This window comes from Homalodisca vitripennis, chromosome 6, assembly GCF_021130785.1.
Source record: "Homalodisca vitripennis isolate AUS2020 chromosome 6, UT_GWSS_2.1, whole genome shotgun sequence".
In the NCBI taxonomy this organism is placed as follows: Eukaryota; Metazoa; Arthropoda; class Insecta; order Hemiptera; family Cicadellidae; genus Homalodisca; species Homalodisca vitripennis.
The window spans coordinates 111,494,198-111,516,423 of NC_060212.1; the positions used below are offsets into that span (position 1 = coordinate 111,494,198).

At 35.7% G+C, this 22,226-nt stretch overlaps 1 protein-coding gene across 1 annotated transcript; it reads right to left on the reverse strand.

Annotated features, from left to right (window-relative positions):
• Positions 1–1,584: 1,584 nt before the first annotated feature.
• LOC124364727 (pro-resilin-like) lies at positions 1,585–21,270 on the reverse strand. The gene is made up of 2 exons (XM_046820423.1): positions 20,656–21,270; positions 1,585–2,296 (listed from the first exon to the last, which is right to left on the reverse strand). Exons 1-2 carry the CDS (start codon positions 21,127–21,129, stop codon positions 1,790–1,792), a joined length of 981 nt encoding a protein of 326 aa, XP_046676379.1. The 5' UTR covers positions 21,130–21,270; the 3' UTR covers positions 1,585–1,789.
• Positions 21,271–22,226: the final 956 nt, after the last annotated feature.

Genomic DNA, 22,226 nt, shown 5'->3' on the forward strand with positions numbered 1-22,226 from the left:
ATCAATTCAAATTCCCAAAATAGAATCTAGAAACAAACTAACTGATAAGTATTGTTTATAAATATTAATAATATCATGTATCCTGAACAGATAGTTTGTATTTGGACTGTTTGGGACTATTGAGATAAAATTCTGTATAACTTCCATTTTTAGGTTAAGGTTTACCAGAATTTGAGTTTAATACATGAGCGTTAAAGATGGACTGGAAAATACAATTAATCACAATTAACTCCTAATAACTCTAGATCAAAAAAGGATTTAATAATTTACAAGAAATAAAACGTATTGCTTCAAATTAAACCTACACCTGTAATTATGCAGTTGATTGAAAAACCTTCTTGACTCTCTTATGGGCATTTAACGTCCAGGGAGTTGAATAATTTTTGTAATAGAATTATATATTAAATTACCCGTTATATAAATATTTATGATATTTTATTTACTAATTTATCTTTATATTAAGTAAATGTTATTAGATTCAAAGTCTCAAGTGATGCAATCATTCGTAGTCAACAAACAGTATGACACGTCTATCATCATTACTTCATGTTCACAAATGGGAAAGAGAGGTTACGTCTTTTTTTAATCATACGTTATTATATTTTATAGAGTGTCTGGTTGCACTATTGCAAACAATATTGGTACAGCAAACATAAATAGAGTACATATAAAATAGCTGCGATGGAAACGGTTGACCCAATGTGAGTACTGAGTTAAGCTCCTCTTTCTTCCCGCTTAGTGCAGCGTATGAAATCTGACACTAGTACAGATGACATTATACTACAGGTGTAGAGACACTGCACTGGTACAGATGACATTATACTACAGGTGTAGAGACAATGCACTGGTACAGTTGACATTATACTACAGGTGTAGAGACAATGCACTGGTACAGTTGACATTATACTACAGGTGTAGAGACAATGCACTGGTACAGATGACATTATACTACAGGTGTAGAGACAATGCACTGGTACAGATGACATTATACTACAGGTGTAGAGACAATGCACTGGTACAGATGACATTATACTACAGGTGTAGAGACAATGCACTGGTACAGATGACATTATACTACAGGTGTAGAGACAATGCACTGGTACAGATGACATTATACTACAGGTGTAGAGGCAATGCACTGGTACAGATGACATTACAGTACAGGTGTAGAGGCAATGCACTGGTACAGATGACATTACACTACAGGTGTAGAGGCAATGCACTGGTACAGATGACATTACACTACAGGTGTAGAGGCAATGCACTGGTACAGATGACATTACACTACAGATGTAGAGGCAATGCACTGGTACAGATGACATTACACTACAGGTGTAGAGACAATGCACTGGTACAGATGACATTATATTACTGGTATAAATACAATGGGTTGACAGCGTCTCAATTGTGTACCTGCTGATGCAATGAGAATGAGTCAATCCTGTACCAGTGTCAGACTTAGCGGAAGGTGAAATAGAGCTTAACCAAGTATTCACATAAGTTTTCATAGCTGCCTAGCTTACAAAATATTATCGCTATATTTATCTTGTGATTATGTTTGGGAAGTAGAAAGTAAAAACAGAATTTGCTTATAAAAGAGTTGTAATCATTCTAAAAAATTAAATAAAAAATTATATTATTGCACACAACAACCACGGACTCAGTAGTTTGTGTATAAAAACAGAGATCTAGTAGAAAACTGGATTCAGAACTCCTCCTAACCCATTACCGCTCAGGTACCTGGACTCCATACAGGCTCTTCTGGTAACAAAGCGATGGTGCAGAGAGCTCACTTCCTGTATCCTCCGGAGTGAGGGTGACCGTACGACGTGGAGGGTGGAGCCGAGTAGGATCCTCCGCGGGAGTAGTCGATGTTGTTGTACTGCGTGCCGGTTCCCGCGACCCCTACACGGGCCTGGTAGGGGGTGCCCACCAGGTACCCTCCAGCACTGGGTGCCCCGTAGTTCGACTGGGGGGGAGCCGAGTAAGTGGGGGCGGCCTGAGGGGCCCCGTAGCTGGTCTGGGGAGGGCCGTAGCTGGAGGAGGGTCCCCGACTGGGGGGGAAACTACCCCCGATACCGTAGACGGCAGGGTAGCTCGCTTCCCCCTCGTACCTCACGTCGGCGTGGAACCCCGTCTGCCAGTCCGCAGTGTACGTCACTATCTGGGTCCGACCGTCTGGCAGCTGCACCCTGTACTGGCCCTTGACGGAGTTGCCGTCACTGGTCTCCTGCTGCTTGAAGTCAGCCCCTGAGTACCGGTCGTTCACAGAGTAGCCGAAGTTGTACGGCTTAGTCTGCAACACACCTTGGGTTACATTTAATACAGCGAGATTGAAACATAAACATCTTGAAATTAAGAAACGTTTTAACAAAAAAGAAGTTGATACTTAATACTGAACCCGAAAAACCCCAGATCCAAAAACCACCCAATATCCTGAAAAAACCCAAGACCTAAAAATAACTTATTATCTTCATTGGTGAAGTTACATGAAGGCTATCGACTGTCTCATAATTAGTGCTAATAAGCTAGTGCTTCATTAATGAAGTCAAGATCTTGATATTATTAGTTGAAAACGTAGACTACAGAAGTGCGTATTTATTTTTCACGTGAAATGTCTGAAGTTTAATTGATTATCACAATCCACTGTGGTAGATATACCCCTTATATTATCATGATCTCCTTCTCTCGCAGGTGCGCGTCCTGATGATAAGACTTCATAAAAATAACAAACGATTTGGTTCTATTTTTTAACCACAAAATCTCCATATCAGCTAATTCTATAAATAAAAAGGTACATTTTTATAGTGTTATAGTTCATTACTGGGCGAAAAGATTTGAGGCGATTATTTCTATCATAGAGAAATTAGTTTGTTTCAATATTGTTACTCTATGATTGCAAGATTCCTACAACATTCTTGACTAAGAACGTTAACATATAAGGAAAGAGAAATGACAAGCAATTAAATTATGTAATGCGGTACATGATATTAAATTTAATTTATCTGTATAATATATTATATTTTCTCCTTTACAATGCTTATGACATGTTACATACATCGTATCGCTACATCTGTAACAACGACTATTCAAATTTTGTGTACTTTTATTACACGTAATTTATCTTAATCGATGAATGACATTGATCTAGAGATAATATAGGCAGGAAATAATTATTTCCATCTTATGTTGCTTCTTCCTATAATTCTGCACGCTAGACAAATACAAAACAACATTAAAAATAAACAAACTAAAATATGTACATTTATTAGCAAATACATCGAGTACTACACCAAAAGGAATAAAATTTACAGAAAATAGTTAATATACTTGGTGCATAATTTACAAAGCTATTGCTGTGGTTGTATGTTACACCTAATTTGCTACTATTTCAAGCTATTTACAAATCTTACCAGGGCATTTCAAAACTAAAATCTTAACCATACTTACATAATTCCATCTTGGTTTCCTCATGAAGTCACCTCAATCTATATTAAAAGCTGGACAAACATACAATAATAATATGACGATGTACAATAGACATTTAGCAGTGGATTTCTAGTATATACAAGGTTTAAACTCAAAATATGAACAGTTATTGATATTGTAACCTATACAGGGTGTTCATTTTAAAATTTCAAACTCTTATTAAAAGACGTATAGCCCCAAGTATCAAACTTCTGTAAACGGAAGTGTATAGTAGTTTTTAAAACACATCTCACTGGTGTCCAAGACTTGAAAAACAGCATCACTGCTGAGTGCAGACGCTCAACCAGAGAAACTTTTAGAACGGTTAGGCAAGAATTTGAAAATAGTTAATTTGTTTGCTTGAACAACCAATATGAACATTTTATATGAAATTTTATAACAGTATTCAGAGAGTAATTTTGTTGTTATTAGCAGTAGTAAATTAGTTTGTAGACTGTGTAAGAGCTTACATTATTGGCTGCTGATACCAAACGGCTTGGCCGATTTCAATTTTTATTTTACCAAAATGCAGCATTATTTATGAGCTTCAATTTGAGGTGTCACAAGGTATTAGTTGCTATTTTAAAACTTTGACTTCGAGTACGGGGGAGCCATGGGGGTGAGCACCTTATTTTGAAAATAATGTTTACTTTGTTCCCTCAATTATTACTGCACACTACGGTTTACAGAACATTTCTATTCTTTTAATACGAGTTTGAAGTTTTCAAATGAACACCCTGTATATTCAAATCTCCTTCAGTACAATCATTAATGCACGTAAATCAACGAATCAAATCCTGAAAACAGCAGCAATAGGAAGTTTTGTTTACCGAATTATAATTCACTAAAAACTGGAAAGGATCACTTATGGCAGAAATCACGTTTCTGCACGTGTTCAAGGACTTCAGTCACGACCGAAGATCCTCCAGGATATGGGGTTTGCCGAGACACCAAAACCACAAATTGGAGACACCTTGAGGACCGCTCGGTGAACCCATCATCATCGGACTGCAACAGGGGTTCTGTGAAACCCCGGCTCAGTTACTAATTACCGTAATTCCCGTAAACTCTTCAACCGACAAAGTTCTAACTTCATCACCATCACTGCAGGTCTTAGGGAATCTACCACACAGTCTGCGTGTTAACCTTCGAACTGGCAATCAACATTTAAACGTCGATCTAAATCGTTTACAAGTGAAAGTCGACATTATAATGTCGACCTGACACGCACGTGTTTTGAAAGTTTACATAGTACATAAATCAACACTATTTGTGAAATTTATTTTCCTGTTTTGGCAACAGTGGTGTTACAGTGATGTCACAATTCTTGCCATAATTCGTCTTCGTCTAGCCGTTTTGATAATTAGTGATATATCACGTGGGTATGGTTTATTATTTTGGTTTATAGCTTTGTTTTAGGCTCTACTGTGCTAAATTTGGTATTTCTTGGAATTATTTAGTGAAAAAATATATTTTCGGTCATTTTTAAAAACTAACTATATCCGTAGGTACGTAAACAAATATAGGTACGTGACACTATTTTTCAAAAACAAACAAATTTAGAAATTGGTTATTTATTGTTTTCTATTGCATATAATTTTCTAAACTTTGGTATAAGAAACAAAACTTGGTGAGTAGACCTTTATTATTTACAACACATGACCGTGCCATCACAATACAATGTTTACACTGACAATTTGATTACATTTAACTAGCTCTTTCTATTAATATTTCGTAATTCTAGACACCAAGATGGGATCTTAAACTGCCTTAAATACCAGTGAGGCTTAGCCCGGAGGAATTACAAAAATAAAATAGGCCTATATTCATCGGAGAACACTAAGACCGTGTAAAAGTTTAGTACAATAGTTTGAATAGTTTAAGCGTGTAAGCAGAGCAAAACAAACAAGCAAAGGCATTTTCGCGTTTATAATATTATTAGGATTAGTATTAGATGCAGTTTCTTTACAGTTACTTGGTTTTTTGGACCAAGTGAATTTGGTTCCATAGATTGTGCAAACAACAGATGTACAAATATTGCATGATAAAGGAATGAAAAAGTATAAAAGCATCTTAACTTTTGGAGTACTAGATTAATAATATTTTTTAACATTTCGTATATTCGAAAATTGAAATAATTTTTTATCTCAACTTTAGTATCGTATTTATCAGTAAATTGAATCTTAACAAACATTTCTAAATGTTCCATTGACATTAAACACAGTTGTATAAATGTATTCTAATTTATTTCAAGAAATGTATATCTACTTTCATTTTTGTTACATTGGAGGTGTATATTCTTTAATAATGCTCTTTAACATGCTTTATACCATAGTATAGTAGTAAAAGTTATTTATATATATACAATTAGAAATTGCATAGTAAATTATAACTTACATAAAGAAAATGTCTAATATTCTCTAAGAGGAGAAGGCTTTAATTTATGATATACTCAAGGTGCACTGACTACTTGTAGTCTTTCGGGAAAGAATTTGAAGGATCAAAATATGACTCGCAAACAAAGATCTGAAGTTCTTCTTATTTTGGAGCAAATATATTGTTACACATCAACGATATATGTTTTTCTCTAATGCGTTCGAAGTATTTCAATCCAATATTACGTTACTACTACCCAGGAGGGGTTTTATTTACAAAACTAGATTTTGTTATGATTATACAGATTCTTTCAGGAAAGGTTTTGTTTTGATTTTAACAGCTGTAGGGTAATGTCCATTGGTTATACCATTGATGCTATAATTGCAATATAAAGGTTAGTTTGATTATTTCGAAGAATTGGGATTATTTATCATTAGTAATTATTCTTATTGTAATTGGACAATGGAATCAATTTCCAGGATCACGAATTGTGAAGTGTACGTGGAAAAGCATTAGTGGTTTCTGTTACAACAACTTATCTGTGAACATAACAGAGCACGTAAATATTGACAAGGGTGTAAACTCTTCCAGGCTGGAGGGGGGTATTTTTAATTTCCAAATGATTCTTATCTCAGTTAGTGCAGGCTATCACGAGAGATTGGTTTTGCGGGATAAATGAACGCTTTTGATGGACTAGATATTCAATACCTGCCACCACTCGTGCGCGACGCAAATGAAAGTGTGGGTTAATATTCAGAATCATGGCATGTAAGTTATCTGATTTTTTAATGGTGGAAACTTTTTGTAACGAAACATCCTCGATACTTGAGAGTGGACTCAAAAATGTATTTTTAATGTCATAATATTTTATACTACTTGCGGCAAAACTAAATACAAGGGTATCGGTTGCGGCAGACCCAAATACAAGATATTGGTTCTAAAGTTTCTTGCGGCAGAACTAAATACTAGGGTACCGGTTGCGGTAGAACCAAATACAAGGGTATCGGTTGCGGCAGAACTAAATACTAGGGTACCGGTTGCGGCAGAACCAAATACAAGGGTATCATCGGTTGCGGCAGAACCAAATACAAGGGTATCATCGGTTGCGGCAGAACTAAATACTAGGGTACCGGTTGCGGCAGAACCAAATACAAGGGTAACGGTGTCGGCAGAACCAAATACAAGGGTATCAGTTGCGGCAGAACCAAATACAAGTGTATCATCGGTTGCGGCAGAACTAAATACTAGGGTACCGGTTGCGGCAGAACAAAATAAAACGGTACCGGTTGCGGTAGAACGAAATACTAGGGTACCGGTTGACGACCATAATACCACGACCTAATGAATGGAGTGGACTGCAAGGTCACCAAACTGGAGCATTTGTGATTTATCCCTGTGGGGATATCTGAAGGATAAAGTGTTCATATCATGATTTGTGTGAACGAGCTGTACGAAACTTCAGATATCATATCGTATTGAGCAGTGTATTGCTGCTAATGGCCGCTTTCTTGTGGACATTATTTTCAAAACTTAGTGATCACAATATAGTATTTACAACTGATACACACTCCATTGTTGTCTACCTAATTTCGTAGTTTTGTATTACTCGTTAAAACTGCCCAATTGGTTCTTCCGCACACTATAAAAGATGTGTAGGGAGAGTTCACTTCTTGCTAGTTTAAACTTGCCAGGTGTATATCTACCCTGGGTACAGCAATACCGATGTTATATCATGACAACCCGATTGGATATTGAAGTAAAAAGGTTGATTGATAGATAGTTTACTGTAGGGATGACTTTTGGCGTTGGGTCTCCGAAGTGTTACGGATTTTAGCAAGCCTAAATATGAGGGAATTGCTCTTTGTTCTCTTTGAACTCGCTTATCCCAAAAAAGGTCCTCATCCTGATTTTCCTGCCACTCCGGAAGCAGCGCAAAGTTCTTTGTGTGTACAACTAAGTGGAATGAAAAGTTTCCTCATATTCATGTCCTAAGTGAACAAAACAACAATAATATTTTACTGCTTTGAACAACCACATTGTTAACAGTAAAAAAACAAAAAAATACAAGTGAATATTAGTTTCATAAGAATATTACAGTAGCAATTTATATTTCTTATTTTAAGTACAAAGTTTCTGTTTTTATTTCCGGAATGTAATTTTGTGCATAAAATACCATCTTAATCAAATGTTTTTTTCTGTTACTATTTGCTTTGAAAAACTTTTTTGACTTGCAGGTACATTTTTACACGAGGAACACCATATTTGAATCCATGATTAATATTTTTCCAAATGTTCCACAGCTTTTCTTTATAACCGATTATATTTGGCGACCATCTTGATTTTAGCTCTATAAGAACAAAATTGAAACTTTACTACACCGTTATTTTTGTCGTAGAAGTGTTATTAAAAATATGTAGTTAATAAGCATCCTTGGAGGCGTTATTTTCAAAATTGATATTGGTTACTAAAAAGTCTCATTTAAATTACTTAGATATTGAAAAAATAGACACCTTACAAAAAAATGAAATTTTTATGGAGTAAAAGTATTAAATTAACATTGTTCTCAAGATAGTTTCACTGTAGTTCTTAGCTAAGAGAGAACTAATCTTAAGTTGCGTCATTTGTGCATTATAAATCTTAAAAACTCTCAATAAAGTCTCTTTTAATGAATGCAATCCCCTTTATACCAAAAGACAGTCTCGATGTAACCACTGCACTATCTCACTGATCAGATCAGGTAAGTACAGCAGCGCAATAGAGAAGGCAGTGGCAGTAGCTCGGCGCATGCGCAGTTATTGTTACGTAACGATTCACATGCGACAGTCCGGTTCACATGGGAACTTCCGCGCCACTCGTCACATTGCAAACAGATTTGTCTCATTATTTAAAGCGGCGCTTCTCAGCCTCCCGTGACAGATGGGTGTGCAACCACCTTTTGATCGTCCAGCTGCGTCAGATAAACTCAGTATAAAACATTGTTAATGGCTGATCTCCATTTAAAGACTTGTTGATTGCTTTATCATTTTTGTAAAACTATTTCTGTTAATGTACAGCATAAAATTAGGTTTGAAAATTATTATTCGTAAAATCCTAATAATATTATAAATGCGAAAGTGCCTTTGTTTTCTTTGTTTTGTTTTCACGCGTAAACTACTCAACCGATTGTACTGAAATTTTACATGGGCATTCTTACGGTTCCTGGGTTGAATACAAGCCAATTCTTATTCTTAAAGTAGCAAAAATGCCAACACGGTCTCTAAATTTGTGTAATATTAAATGAATGAGCCTGCCAAATGTAATCAACTGTTCTGTGTAAAAATTGTTTACTATTTTCAATTCCTTTACATTTATAGGGATTAATTAAATTGTCTAAAAAGTATATGTTGTATTATGAATTAAGATTTCAGCGATTAGGTAAGTATTAATCTAACTTAGAAAATATCCTAAAACATAAGAAGGTCAGAATTTGACCCCGAAGATTCCCTTTGAAGCAGTAATCAAGAAATATATTAGATGGAATTTCGCTGGAAAGTTCTTTTGAACTAATTTACCAATTCTGCCTCTAACGTTTCTAAAATATTACAAAACTTTTACTATAAATATAAAGTCTGGTATAAAACCCATCTTAGTTCTCTTTTCACAAAAGTGGACTACTCTGATCTGTGATATATCTTTTCTTGATCGAGAAACAAAACAAAATCAACTATCGAAAAAACATACTAAAATCGTAGTAAATTATCGTGGCAACAAGGCAAACTCAACATTGGCGTCTGAAATATAATTCACTCGAACCAGCAGTGGTCATAAACGTGCAACAGCTACTAAAGTGCGTACACAGGAGCGGGTAGCGGCTATCAGTGCAGATATGAGACGTGGGAAGAAGGAAAACTGAACTTTGGCGTCAGAAATATAATTAACTCGAACCAGCAGTGGTCATAAACGTGCAACGGCTACTAAAGTGCGTACAAAGGAGCGGGTAGCGGATATCAGTGCAGATATGAGACGTGGGAAGAAGGAAAACTGAACTTTGGCGTCTGAAATATAATTCACTCGAACCAGCAGTGGTCATAAACGTGCAACGGCTACTAAAGTGCGTACAAAGGAGCGGGTAGCGGCTATCAGTGCAGATATGAGACGTGGGAAGAAGGAAAACTGAACTTTGGCGTCTGAAATATAATTCACTCGAACCAGCAGTGGTCATAAACGTGCAACGGCTACTAAAGTGCGTACAAAGGAGCGGGTAGCGGCTATCAGTGCAGATATGAGACGTGGGAAGAAGGAAAACTGAACTTTGGCGTCAGAAATATAATTAACTCGAACCAAAAGTGCTCGTACAGGTGCAAAACCAATAAATAGCGTTCGAAGTCGCGGGTAACTGCTAGTTCTGTTACATTATTAAAATATTAAACTTGTTCTAACGGCTATTTAATGTTATAGTATTTACGATCATTCTACATTGTAAGTCTTAACTAATACAAAGGGCGGTTCACGAATTCAGGGTTAACTCTTGATCAGAATCTAAAATAGACTTTTGATCTTGATCATATGAAATGGCTAAACGAGCTCAGTATTTCTCCGGTTAGGATCAAAGTTAGTTCCGAGCTAAATGAGTGGGGGATAATCCATAAAACTATCTTGGCTCCATGAGATTAGGGTTTAGATAGTTGTGATTTAACAGATAATCCATATGGCATAACGAGCTTGGGATTTGAGACAAATGAGAGATAGGAGACAAAATCAGCTGAGTAAGCCCACTGCTATTCAGCCATAACATAAGGCAGGGAAACTGCTGGATTAGCGTGAGTTTCCAGGAAAATGCGCAATAAATATTCGTTGAAACTGTGTATCTCGTTAAATTCTGTTAAAAAGTCAGGGTCGCTCCATTTCAACCTTACTACGGCACATAACTTATCGCAATGGAAGAAGATGCAAATGGTGACATGTCTGACAATGAAGGTTATTGTGAGTTTGATGGCAATGAACTGATAAATTTGTCAACTAATTTGTTATCAACTCAATTCTGGATACAGTTAAAAAACATTACAGATGTGAAAGCTTCGCAGTTGAGATATAATAAATAAAAAAAAGCTTCACCTTATTCGTCAGGGCACTTATTATTTCAACTTTAGAAGGCAAGTTGCATACTCTGAAGTAATTTAGTGTGGCAATCAAACTCTGGATCAAAATAATTAAATATAAGGAAATAACGTCTTTTTCATATTTTTAACAGAACTATATTAAAAAATTGTAATAATATATTACATGACCTTATTCGTATGTAAAGTATTAAACCTAAACATCTTTCTCTGGGGATGGAGCCCACACCTATCATAAATTTACTCCTTCCTTCCATTGCTTGGTAGATTTGAACGTTTTTAACACGTTTGTGTGGTTTTTTTTAATTGCAACCCCAGTAAAGCCTGTTAAGCGATAGTGGTGTGGCGCGCTCCTTCCTTGCTATAGTTACGGAAAAACCTTTTTTGAAAAATTAACATTCACTGGCAAAAATCTATTATGAACAAATATTTTACCTTGAGGTTTGATTTACAAAATTGAGTTTATGGAGTGATAAATTTTCTACTTCTAGGTTTTAGTTTTTTTTTTACAAACATACAGGGACCAACCTGCATTCTATAAACACACGTCCTAATATTTCGTAAAACCAACAGAAGAACTTGCTTTAGGAAGTAAATCAACAGTCGGCCGCACAAATCGTCGAGAAGGTATTGAAAGGGTTAAAAATTGAAACATAACCTCAAACAGCAACTCCGCTGTTATAATTACTTTCAGCCTCTGTACGTGTTACTGTTTACGTTTATTAACGCGACTGACGGTTGAATTTGAGAGTGCAAAGTTAAAAAACTACCATTGTAAATTTTGTATGTGATAGTTTTATGACTGCAGGTACCGTTTCATTTCGACTTCCACTAAAACTTTTGTGGCCAACAATAATTTTTTTCTTAGAAGAAATGCCTATTGATTTATAAAAATAAAACATGGTGTATGCTTACAAAAAGCAAATAAAAGCCCTCAACTCTCGAACAGGACATTTTTGTTTCCCCTATCATATTAAGAAACATGATAACTTTATATTAATATTGAAAGCATTTTACATCGAATTTATAATTCATTTACGAAATCCCAAAAATTAATCACTTTATCCTACCTTCATGAGCAGGTTCCTTCCGGTTTCATCGACATAAAATTATCATTATTATTTTCTGACCTTCCAACTTCCAGGAATATTCCTGTCTGAAAGAGTTTAATATATAAATGCATGCTAAAAATTCATGCAACAGTACATATAAGTGAAAGCGGACATTAACTATTAACGTGCGCCATCATTACAATATTTGTTTATTGACTAATAAATAATACTTCGGGAAATATAATTTTATTTGAAGCAAGATAACCAACATAAAAGTGGAAATTGGCACTATGAGGTGAGAGTAACATGGACAGCATTGCAACAACAGACCACAGGAGATTACCGTGCTGGAAATGCTGGCTATACCGACACAATGTCCTCCCCCAGTCTGTGGGGAAATAGAACTCGCTTCGTCGCTTTCATGTAACATATTATAAACTGCACGATATTGTTTAGTTAACTTTTACCGCTGAACTAAAAATATTAAACTAGACCGACATTCAATGAAGCAGCCTATCCTTCCAATTATTATAAATATATACAGGGTGACAATTAAGTCTGGAACCTCTTTTTAAATTTTTGAACCACAATAGAAAGAAATACCAAAGTTCACACGTGCTTACTGGTGATAGTAACGCACACATCTGCCCAATTACCGACCAGATAATTCCTTTGGGGGACGGTGCACAAGGAGTCAGACAAAATTCTTAAATAGCAACATAGGTCAATTTTGGAATCAAATTAAAGGTCTTACTTACCAGAGTACAATGCCGCAAACCGGACTTCAAAAGGTGGATTCTTTCAGTAGTTATAGCTATTTGAATTTTAAAACAATTGAAAAATGTAAATTATTAAGTATTACAAGTAAACACCAATTTTTATCATTGTTAAGTAACACCATTTTTAAGTACCTGTGATCAAAGTAAATGTTCAAAATGTTCCCCTGTATAGAGACAAACAAGAACTATACGAACAATCTGAAGTATACAAAATTAACTGTAGTGACTGTGAAAGCTAGAAATTTTAATAAAAGGTTTAAAGAACCTATATAAGCTTTGAAAACAAATAACATGTCTACAATAATATCAAATTTAGCTGAACACTTATTAGAAAATGACCATAACTACAAAAATATTGAAAAGATCATGAACATTTTAGATATCGAAAGGGAAGGAGAGAAATTTAACACAAAAGAAGAATTACATATCTATCTAAATTATAATAAAGATCCTCATAAAATTTTAAATAATAATCTGAAAAATAAGACAAATCCAGTTTTTGAAAAAATAAAAATATTAAATACATATTACTAATCAAAATTACAACTGTGTCATTTAAATTTAACATACAGTAAGTTAATATGGGGACCATTTACGCCATGAGTATATTTAATATTGTTCATTATTTCTTCTGAGGTGTATATATATATATATATATATATATATATATATATATATATATATATATATACTGCAAGTATGAAATTATCGACCTGTTGTAAATTAGTATATATTATTGTATTAACTACCATTTACATGGATTGGAGTTAGTGTCGAGTTGAAAAAAAGTTGTGAAACTCATTTAAAATAATGAAGATACTATTGTTAATGTAATAATGAACTTTTTCACCACAATTTAAAATCTTTTATTTATAGTTGAGAATTACTTTGTAATTTAATAGTCAAACCCTAAAAACTAGATTTTTATTTGAAACAATTCAATAACAAGTTATTAATATAAACTGTGTTCTATAGGATTCGTTCAGTTCTAGAATGAACTCCCTAAGGATTCCACAATGAGGACCAATGGGACTGTGACGAAAAATACTATAACAATACACACGGAAAAGGAAATGTCAGTTGAATGGAAGGAAATTCCAGTCAGCGGAGCGTCCAGCGCGTATGTAGCATTGCTGCATGCTAGGGAGTATGCCGGATACATTTAAAATAATTTATTGCAATTATCCTTCACTGATATTTATATAAACAAGGTATTTACAGATCTACTTCAATTAAAATGAGTGAAATAATTTTTGGCTATGTTAATCACCAAGAATCAATTATTTGTTAAAAGTTTGTTGTTATTGGCAATGTACGGTTTGAGAGGTAACAGGATTTCGGACATTTGCCATCGTTATAGGTTATAAAAGGTATAACACAGCGCTTTGAGGATTGGAATCTATCGCTTCGTCAGGTTGGGGAGGTATTAATACATTCAAAAATAATGAACAGAGTAACACAGAGGTTAATACAGTAGCACACTGTAACCTGTGCTAGTGTGATGAGGTATTGTTATCCTCGTACTTCTGATTTATACTCGTGATTTGCATCCTGTGCAGTGACAACGCCCAGACTGGACTCCAAGCAGTTTTTAGGTGTTTGAACCCTTTTCATTTCCTTCTTTACTTCTTTCTGTTCGTTATTTTTGTATGTATTAATACCTCCCCCACATGACGAAGAGGATAGATTTCAATCCTCGAAACGTTGCTTTATACCTTTTTTATAAACTTTAACGATGGGAAATGTCCGAAATCCTGTTATTCTTTCAATCACCAAGACTTATGGCATAATTAGCTGAGCGTTAGAGACGACTTTCATTCGTAGGGTGTGGAATATTTCATTTCATTTCACGGAAACCGAAAAGAAGAGGATGGAATATTTTATTTATGTTTGTCTTCACGATATGTCGTAAACAGAACCGATCTATATATTTAAAGCTTTGCACAAAGCTTCATTTCTACATAGGCAACACGATGGTGCACTGCACTCCATGAGCGATAGAGAATAATTTTACATTACTCTTATAAAAATACTCTTACCGGCACCTTGAAGGCAACGAAAAAAACAGAAGAATTCGTTAATTAATGTTTAAGAAACTGATTACAATCATATGGCATTCTAACACGTAAATATTCTGGATAGAATTACAATACAAATAATACACTATGGAGAGTAAATGTTAGATGTCGCTTTGATTTCAGCGCACTCTTGCGTTGTAATACCGAGGAACTTTTATTGTTTTAACACTGCTATAACGCCTAACGCAATAAACAAAAATGTGAACGTATCATGTGACAAGATATCTTCAGAGAAATTTCATCTATGGACTTTAAATTTTGCATTAAAATTCAATTCTACACATACAAGAGTAGGTTCTCTTATAGCAAATATCAAACAATGGAATTTGGCTGAGCGTCATTGATGCCTATCATCACTTAGTGGCCTGACACAATTCATCTTTTGTCTGTCAGGGGATATAAAAGCTTCCTTTGTCTATGACATTTGTCTGTCTTGAAGTTATGAATGCAACCTCAACAAAGCCTGTTCTGTTACACACATGGTGTGGAGTGCTCCTAACTTTTTATTATGTCCATGCTACATGCTCTGAATTCCGTTTTTTTAAACAAAAACTCTCCAAAAGAACACAAAGTAATCCTGAATAAGGGGTCAAAAGTCTAAATTACGTGTTGTTATATCGATTTGTCAAGACTTTCTTCCACTTCTAAACAGGGAATCATAATACATTTTATACGGGTTTTCGATAGTACTCGTAACGCAATGATTCGCCATCGTCTTGATTGTTAACTTGTAGATATTGTATCTACAGTTCTAAGATTGATCAAGAAAATCAAGAATTTAATTTTAAAGAAATATACATGGTCTTGGGTTCCAATATTTTACAAATAATTTATCGATAGCCTACATGAAGATACAGGTTATTCTTGTATTTCAATGAAAGCAAAGTTTTAACGATCCTTTCATTAGAGCTAATATGTAGCTATACGTATTTTTGAACTCCTCGCAAATTAAATACTGATTTAATTAACTGTTTCATCTGGCTGAATTAAAACCCCTATCTATAAACTTTTACTCCCAAGCGGCAAAGTTGCTACTGCTCAAACTTTTTTAATAGTCTGCTACCGCACGCTTAAATCGTTTATATTTACTACCACTTATTTTGCTGCCTTATTCAGCGATAAGTTATAATAACACAAGTAATATTAATATTTCGTAATTGTACATTTACTATTGTTAGTGTTACAAATATTTTTAACACTACATTTTGAGAATTGGAATTCAACCTCCTCTTCAGCTGTTAAAAACTTTAAGCCACGCAGGTAATGTAATTATACACCTGAAACCTGAAAAAGAAGATAGGGGTCTTTTTCGTTTAAGGGCCAGCACCTTACAAACATACTATACCTGACTGACAGTGTATTTAATCGTTTTTTTTGTGTTATTAGTTCGTAGGGCAGTAGTCCAGGTACTACTTCTAGTATAAACTCGTCTTATCTCATCAGTGATAAACGCGCGCCGCTTATCTTTTGCCTGTAATGTAACGTGCGTTAGTTCTGTCTGAGTTTTAGCGTGGTGAGTTGATCTGGGCTTGGACTTTGCAAGCTCGAGTTAATTTTTTTCTAAAAGAGCAAGCAGCGCAAAGCGCTGCGTAGCGGGCAAGCATCGCGTGATCTGAGTTTTGAATAGGCAAGCTAGGGTCTTTTGTGCTGGCCCTTAAACGAAAAAGACCCGAAGATAGATTCGAATCCTTCAAGGGTAGTGATCTATTTTTATAACATTGACCATGGCAAATGCTCAACGACCCGTTATCTTTTTTTGTTTAAAGTTTGTTATTGACGATGGAAGGTTTGAAAAGATAACAGGATTTCGGACATTTGCCATCATTATAAGATTATAAAAGGTATAACACAACGTTTCGAGGATTGGAATCTATCCTCTTCGTCATGTGGGAGAAATATTAATACATAAAAAAATAAAGAACAGGAAGAAGTAAATAAGGGAAAGAAAAGGGTTCGAGTCCCGAGCACAAATCACAAGTACGAGGATCACAATCACACATCACACTAGCACAGGGTAAAGTGGGATACTGGTTTCTGCATACTGTGCAGTGACAACGCCTAGACTCTACTCCAAGCAGCTTTACGGTATGTTTTAAACCTTTTCTTTTCCTTTCATCTTTCTATTCTTTATTTTTGTATGTATTAATATCCCCCCACCTGCGAAGAGGATAAATTCCAATCTTCGAAACGTTGTGTTATACCTTTCATAACCTATGACGATGGCAAATGTCCGAAATCCTGCTATCCTTTCAAACCCGTTATCCTTTTAAAATATCCTTCGACAATACAAAATTATAATTAATAAACACTAGACTGTTAACAAAACTAGCTAGAATTGTTAATACTTTGTTTTCTCCTGAATTTTAAAAAACCAAATACCATTATATTTCATCGGTTACATTCATAATTGTTGGCCATATTGTAAGGTACAATAGTCGTCACACATTACGAGTTTTTCATTACTACTTGTAACATGAGTTTCTAAAGCTCGTAAAGGAAATTTCAAAAAGCAAACTTTAACAATGATTCTTAACACTTGGCTATAAAAGGGTTTAATCATCTATACAAATGATCAAACACATGCGTTTAGTTATACAGAAGGAGACACGGAATACTCCAGTAGAGCGCCTACACTCATATGACGCTCACTCTCTCCAGGTTACGTAGGTTGCGGTAGAGGTGTACGCACTAATTCGTGTCCTTTACTCTTCGCTCTCTGCCCCACAAATAATGCCTTCATTGTTCTTCTTCGCGCAATTTACCAGACGGTCTCCGCGCCTCGCCGCGCCGCGGACTCGGAAGTACCCTCAGGTAATTGACCTTGTCATTCTTTCATAAGAGTTGTTCAAAGGTCCTGGAAGGGCTTGATTTAAAATTAAACTCTGTACATTAATAAAGGATCTACTGTATGTCTAAAGACACCACCGTGGTGCTCTTTACCTTCTTGGGAGGTCTGCCATTGAGGGACCAGTGAAAAAGTTATAGAAGGAAACAAATTATTTAGGAATCCCAGGACAAAATAACGGCAAGTTGCTTCTTAATTGCTCATTGAGCAAATACAAGAGATCCTGAATCTTGTATATGAAAGCCAACTGAAAAATGTATTTAGAGTAAAGAGAACTATAAAATTATGTCATAATTGAAGATTCCGTAATAAATATTTATTTAATTTCAGAATACCACTCTCTAACTATTGAAACTTTCCATTTCTCAGTATACACAATTGATATTTTCAGATAAGTTTTTTTATCATACAAATTTCTTTTTTGCTATATTTAACAATTTAAAATAGCCAACATTTATACAGGTTCATCCTAATGTACTGTTATTATTTTAGATTCAGTCCTTTAAAGCTGTACCACGAGTACGCTTACGTTTAACATTTTTGACAAACTCTTCAAAGAACGTTCCCTTAATTGTATTTAAGTCATTTGATGACGTGAAGTTTTTTTTTTTTTTTTTTTTTTTTTTTTTTTTTTTTTTTTTTTTTAAATATAAACATTAACGCATTATTAAGCCATCGTGGGATTTCAGACAACCCTGTTTATCTAAGGCTGTGTGCTTGGTAAAACTAAAGGAATAAAAGACTATATATTTTCTTTGAGGGTTATTTAAAATAAATTTCATACCAAATACAGTATATCGCAGATATTACAAAGCGAAACGTTATGTGAACTCTCAACAGACTTAAGAAGGGGGCCGAAAGTGGAGCTTTCACAACCACTGGACCTAAAAATATTTAAATTACCAACACACACTCTATATGAATGTTTACATATTACCCCACGGGATCCATTCGCTCCGTCCTCTCTGGCCAGTTACTGCAGGCTCCTAAGTACTAATTACGAAATATATTCTTTAATTTCAGAGCTCCACCCTACTGAATCTATATTAAAAAGAACATTGAGCTTTCTGACATTGCACAGAACTAATCGTTACAAAATTGTATCTTCATTTTACAATAAATGTTATTATAATATAAATGTTTTAATCTTTCCCTTTGGAGATATGCTCCAATTGGATTTAGAGGTAAACGACTATCACAGTTTCAGATATTTCACAAAACAAAAGTAACAACCGTTTGAGTCATAAAATCTTAAATTTTTTCTTTTTATCTCAAGGGTGCGTACTCCGCTTTACTGGATTATAATTGTCTCAATAATGTTATGACAAGAGCAACCCTTCAGACAGGCCTCTGGCTGTGTTCTCTACTTTACTCCAGGTACCCACACGTCATCTTAAAAAAACAGAGTTCGATGACGTCCCTGTCAAATTCCATGGGCATTCAGGTTATCCAAGTTAGACGGAATAGAATTGGCGATGAGGAATGTTTTAAGGACCATAACTGATTTAAATATGCTTGATATTGCAATGCAATACTATAAGGTAGGTTGGGAAGATTAATAAGCTTATCAGAGACCCCCGATTACCTCGAGAATGATTGTAAGCTTATCAGAGACCCTCGCTTATCTTGGGAGTGATTGGGAATATCGGAACTAGCAGATCAAGATGGCCGATAATGCCTCTATACAAACAATAGCTAGTGAACAAAAAACTAAATAAATAAAATTACATAGACGTAAATAAGTAAAAAGCACCCCCATATTTTGTTTTTAACAATAGGCATTTAAACTGAAAAACCAAATATTATTCGGTAATTCTAAGCAATATATGGGTCAACCTGGATTTTTCTCATATTACAATATAATGTTCCAATAGTCAATTAGAAAAGGAAATGACTAGAATTTCTTGCCGGAAAGCAGTTATAGGGAGCAGGCAACCGCCAGACGGTCATATATTGCTTAGAGTTACCTATTAGTGATCAGGGGCACTGACGTGATCTGGGCTTCAAATTTGGAACTACTCGAGTTAATTTTTTTTCTAAAAGAGCAAGCAGCGCGAAGCGCTGCGCAGCGGGCAGGCATCGTGCGTTATCCTTTTTTTTATTAAAAATTTCTGATAAATTGTTATTACATATTACAATATAATGTAGGTAATGTATGTAAAACAATTTTAAACACATAATTACATGCTGGAAAGCAAAGTAAACCAATATAATCCGCCCAATACAAAATCTCCGTAAAAATCTGGTAAAGGAATCTGTGTCATTCCTTTGGCCTGAATCAATTCAGTATAGACGAAGATCACGCACGATGCTTGCCCGCTGCGCAGCGCTTCGCGCTGCTTGCTCTTTTAGAAAAAAAATTAACTCGAGTAGTTCCAAATTTGAAGCCCAGATCACGTCAGTGCCCCTGATCACTAATAGGTAATTCTCGCGGTTGCCTGCTCCCTATAACTGCTTTCCAGCAAGAAATTCTAGTCATTTCCTTTTCTAATTGACTATTGGAACATTATATTGTAATATGAGTTGCCTGCTCCCTATAACTGCTTTCCGGCAAGAAATTCTAGTCATTTCCTTTTCTAATTGACTATTGGAACATTATATTGTAATATGAGAAAAATCGAGGTTGACCCATATATTGCTTAGAATTACCTATTATTCAAACAGAATACGGTATGAAAGCTATTTGTGCCTGAGTGAAGCCAGAAATGCGATGACCACACTTAGCTTCCTGTGGCCCTTCCCTCATAGTCAGATTAAATGACAGCTTAATTGCAAAATTTGCAAATCAATTGAGGTCTCGCTAATTTTCCGGTTGGTGATTTTATCTGAAGTTTGCTGAAGCGAGCACGAAGGGAGAGAACAATTGATAACTAATTGCAGGTCCTGTCACAGACAAGTGGGCAGCAGACAACTGCTAGTATCTGACGGGAAACCATATATCAGCATAACAATAGCACTTACCGATAAACCGTAGCCGCCGTAACCTCCAGGGTGGACGTTGTAATCTGGGCGACCTCCACCGCCTCTGTATGGGGAACCATAAATGGTGGTGTAACCTCCACCGTACTCAGGGCCTGCGCTTGAGGGTTGTCTTGCAGGTGGTGGCGGCGGCGGCGGTGGTGGTGGTGGTGGTGGCGGTGGTGGTGGCGGTGGTGGCGGTGGTGGCGGTGGTGGTGGTGGTGGAGGAGGTGGGTGGAGGTGGTGGTGGTGGTGGTGGTGGTGGTGGTGGTGGTGGAGGTGGTGGGTGTGATTGTGGTGGAGGTTGGTGTGACGAGTGTGCCTGTAATACTGGTAATGGATACGGTTGTGGTTGATACAGAGGTACTGAATTTTGTGTTGGTTGTGAATATTGTGGTTGACTCTGACTGCCGGGATGTACACTGGCACTACCACCATTGTACCCTCCACTCGGCTGCCCCCCCTGGCCACGTCCATAGCTTAGATTACTTCCTCTAGGCTGATAATTGGAGGTGCCGTGATATCCTCCCCCACTACCCCCATAACCAGGCTGTGGTGCTGCCATCCTTCCCGTGTTATAAGGTACTCCGCCTCCAGCTACCCCTCCACCACAACAACACTGCTGACATCCTCCCCCACTTAAGTGACGTTTTACCGTTTCGTGTCCCCCGTGATCGTGGCCACCTCCACCGCCGTATCCAGGGCTGTAGCTATCGGATGGTACTCCGTACGACGTGGACGCCGGGGGAGGGGGTGGACCCCCCGCGTAGTCGCTCGATACCACCGCTATACATACTGCCAGGAAAGTTACCTGCACAGAGATTCTGGTTAGTAATACCGTCAAAGTGTATATTCCCGGTTCGTTTCCATGCAACAGTTAAAAATGTAAATACTTTACACTGAAATAAATGAGCAACATTAATCTTCAACTCGAATGGAAAAAAAAAAAAACAGGACATTTTCAACATTAGTCATGGATTGATTGCGTGTACGTTAGACCTGTTGAAGAAAGCATTAGGTCAATATTTCTTAAATAATAATTGACACCTCGTAATGATACCTTTTAAAACTTCTTAAGAAATACGCTGATTTTCGAATTTTTAATTATCTTGTAATACTAGAGATTTTTAAAACATACAAAGATTTAAATTAGTTAATTTGGATATTGTTAATGATATTCGTTAGTCTGTACATACAAGTATTTAATGCCTTATAAAGTTAAATTTGTTGAATAAATTTAAAGTTTATCTCCAAAAGAGTTATTGTGAATACTAAAACAAATAGTAATTTTTCTTATTAATATGATACAGAATTTCAGTATTTATAGATTTTTGTCATTCCCTTTGTGTGTGAATTATTAGGTACAAATATAAGTCATTACAATAATTAAGTTTTTAATAATTCAAGAGTTTCTATTCTATCAAACTCATTTAATTATAATTACTCATCGCCATTACTAATCAATCATTTAATTATTTATTTAATAATGTTTTATTAGTTTATGTTACGTATTATGTTATTCCTGTAGACTGACAACCTAAAATCTGTTTCTTTATACGTGTATTTATGTGATT

What these genes read in the sequence shown, in the direction of transcription:
- LOC124364727 (XM_046820423.1), bottom strand. Translation starts at nt 21,129, where the DNA reads ATGGACGTGGCCAGGGGGGGCAGCCGAGTGGAGGGTACAATGGTGGTA. An exon ending in ACGGCGGCTACGGTTTATCG is followed by an intron (nt 2,297 to 20,655) that starts GTAAGTGCTATT and finishes GGTGTGTTGCAG; the next exon opens with ACTAAGCCGTACAACTTCGG.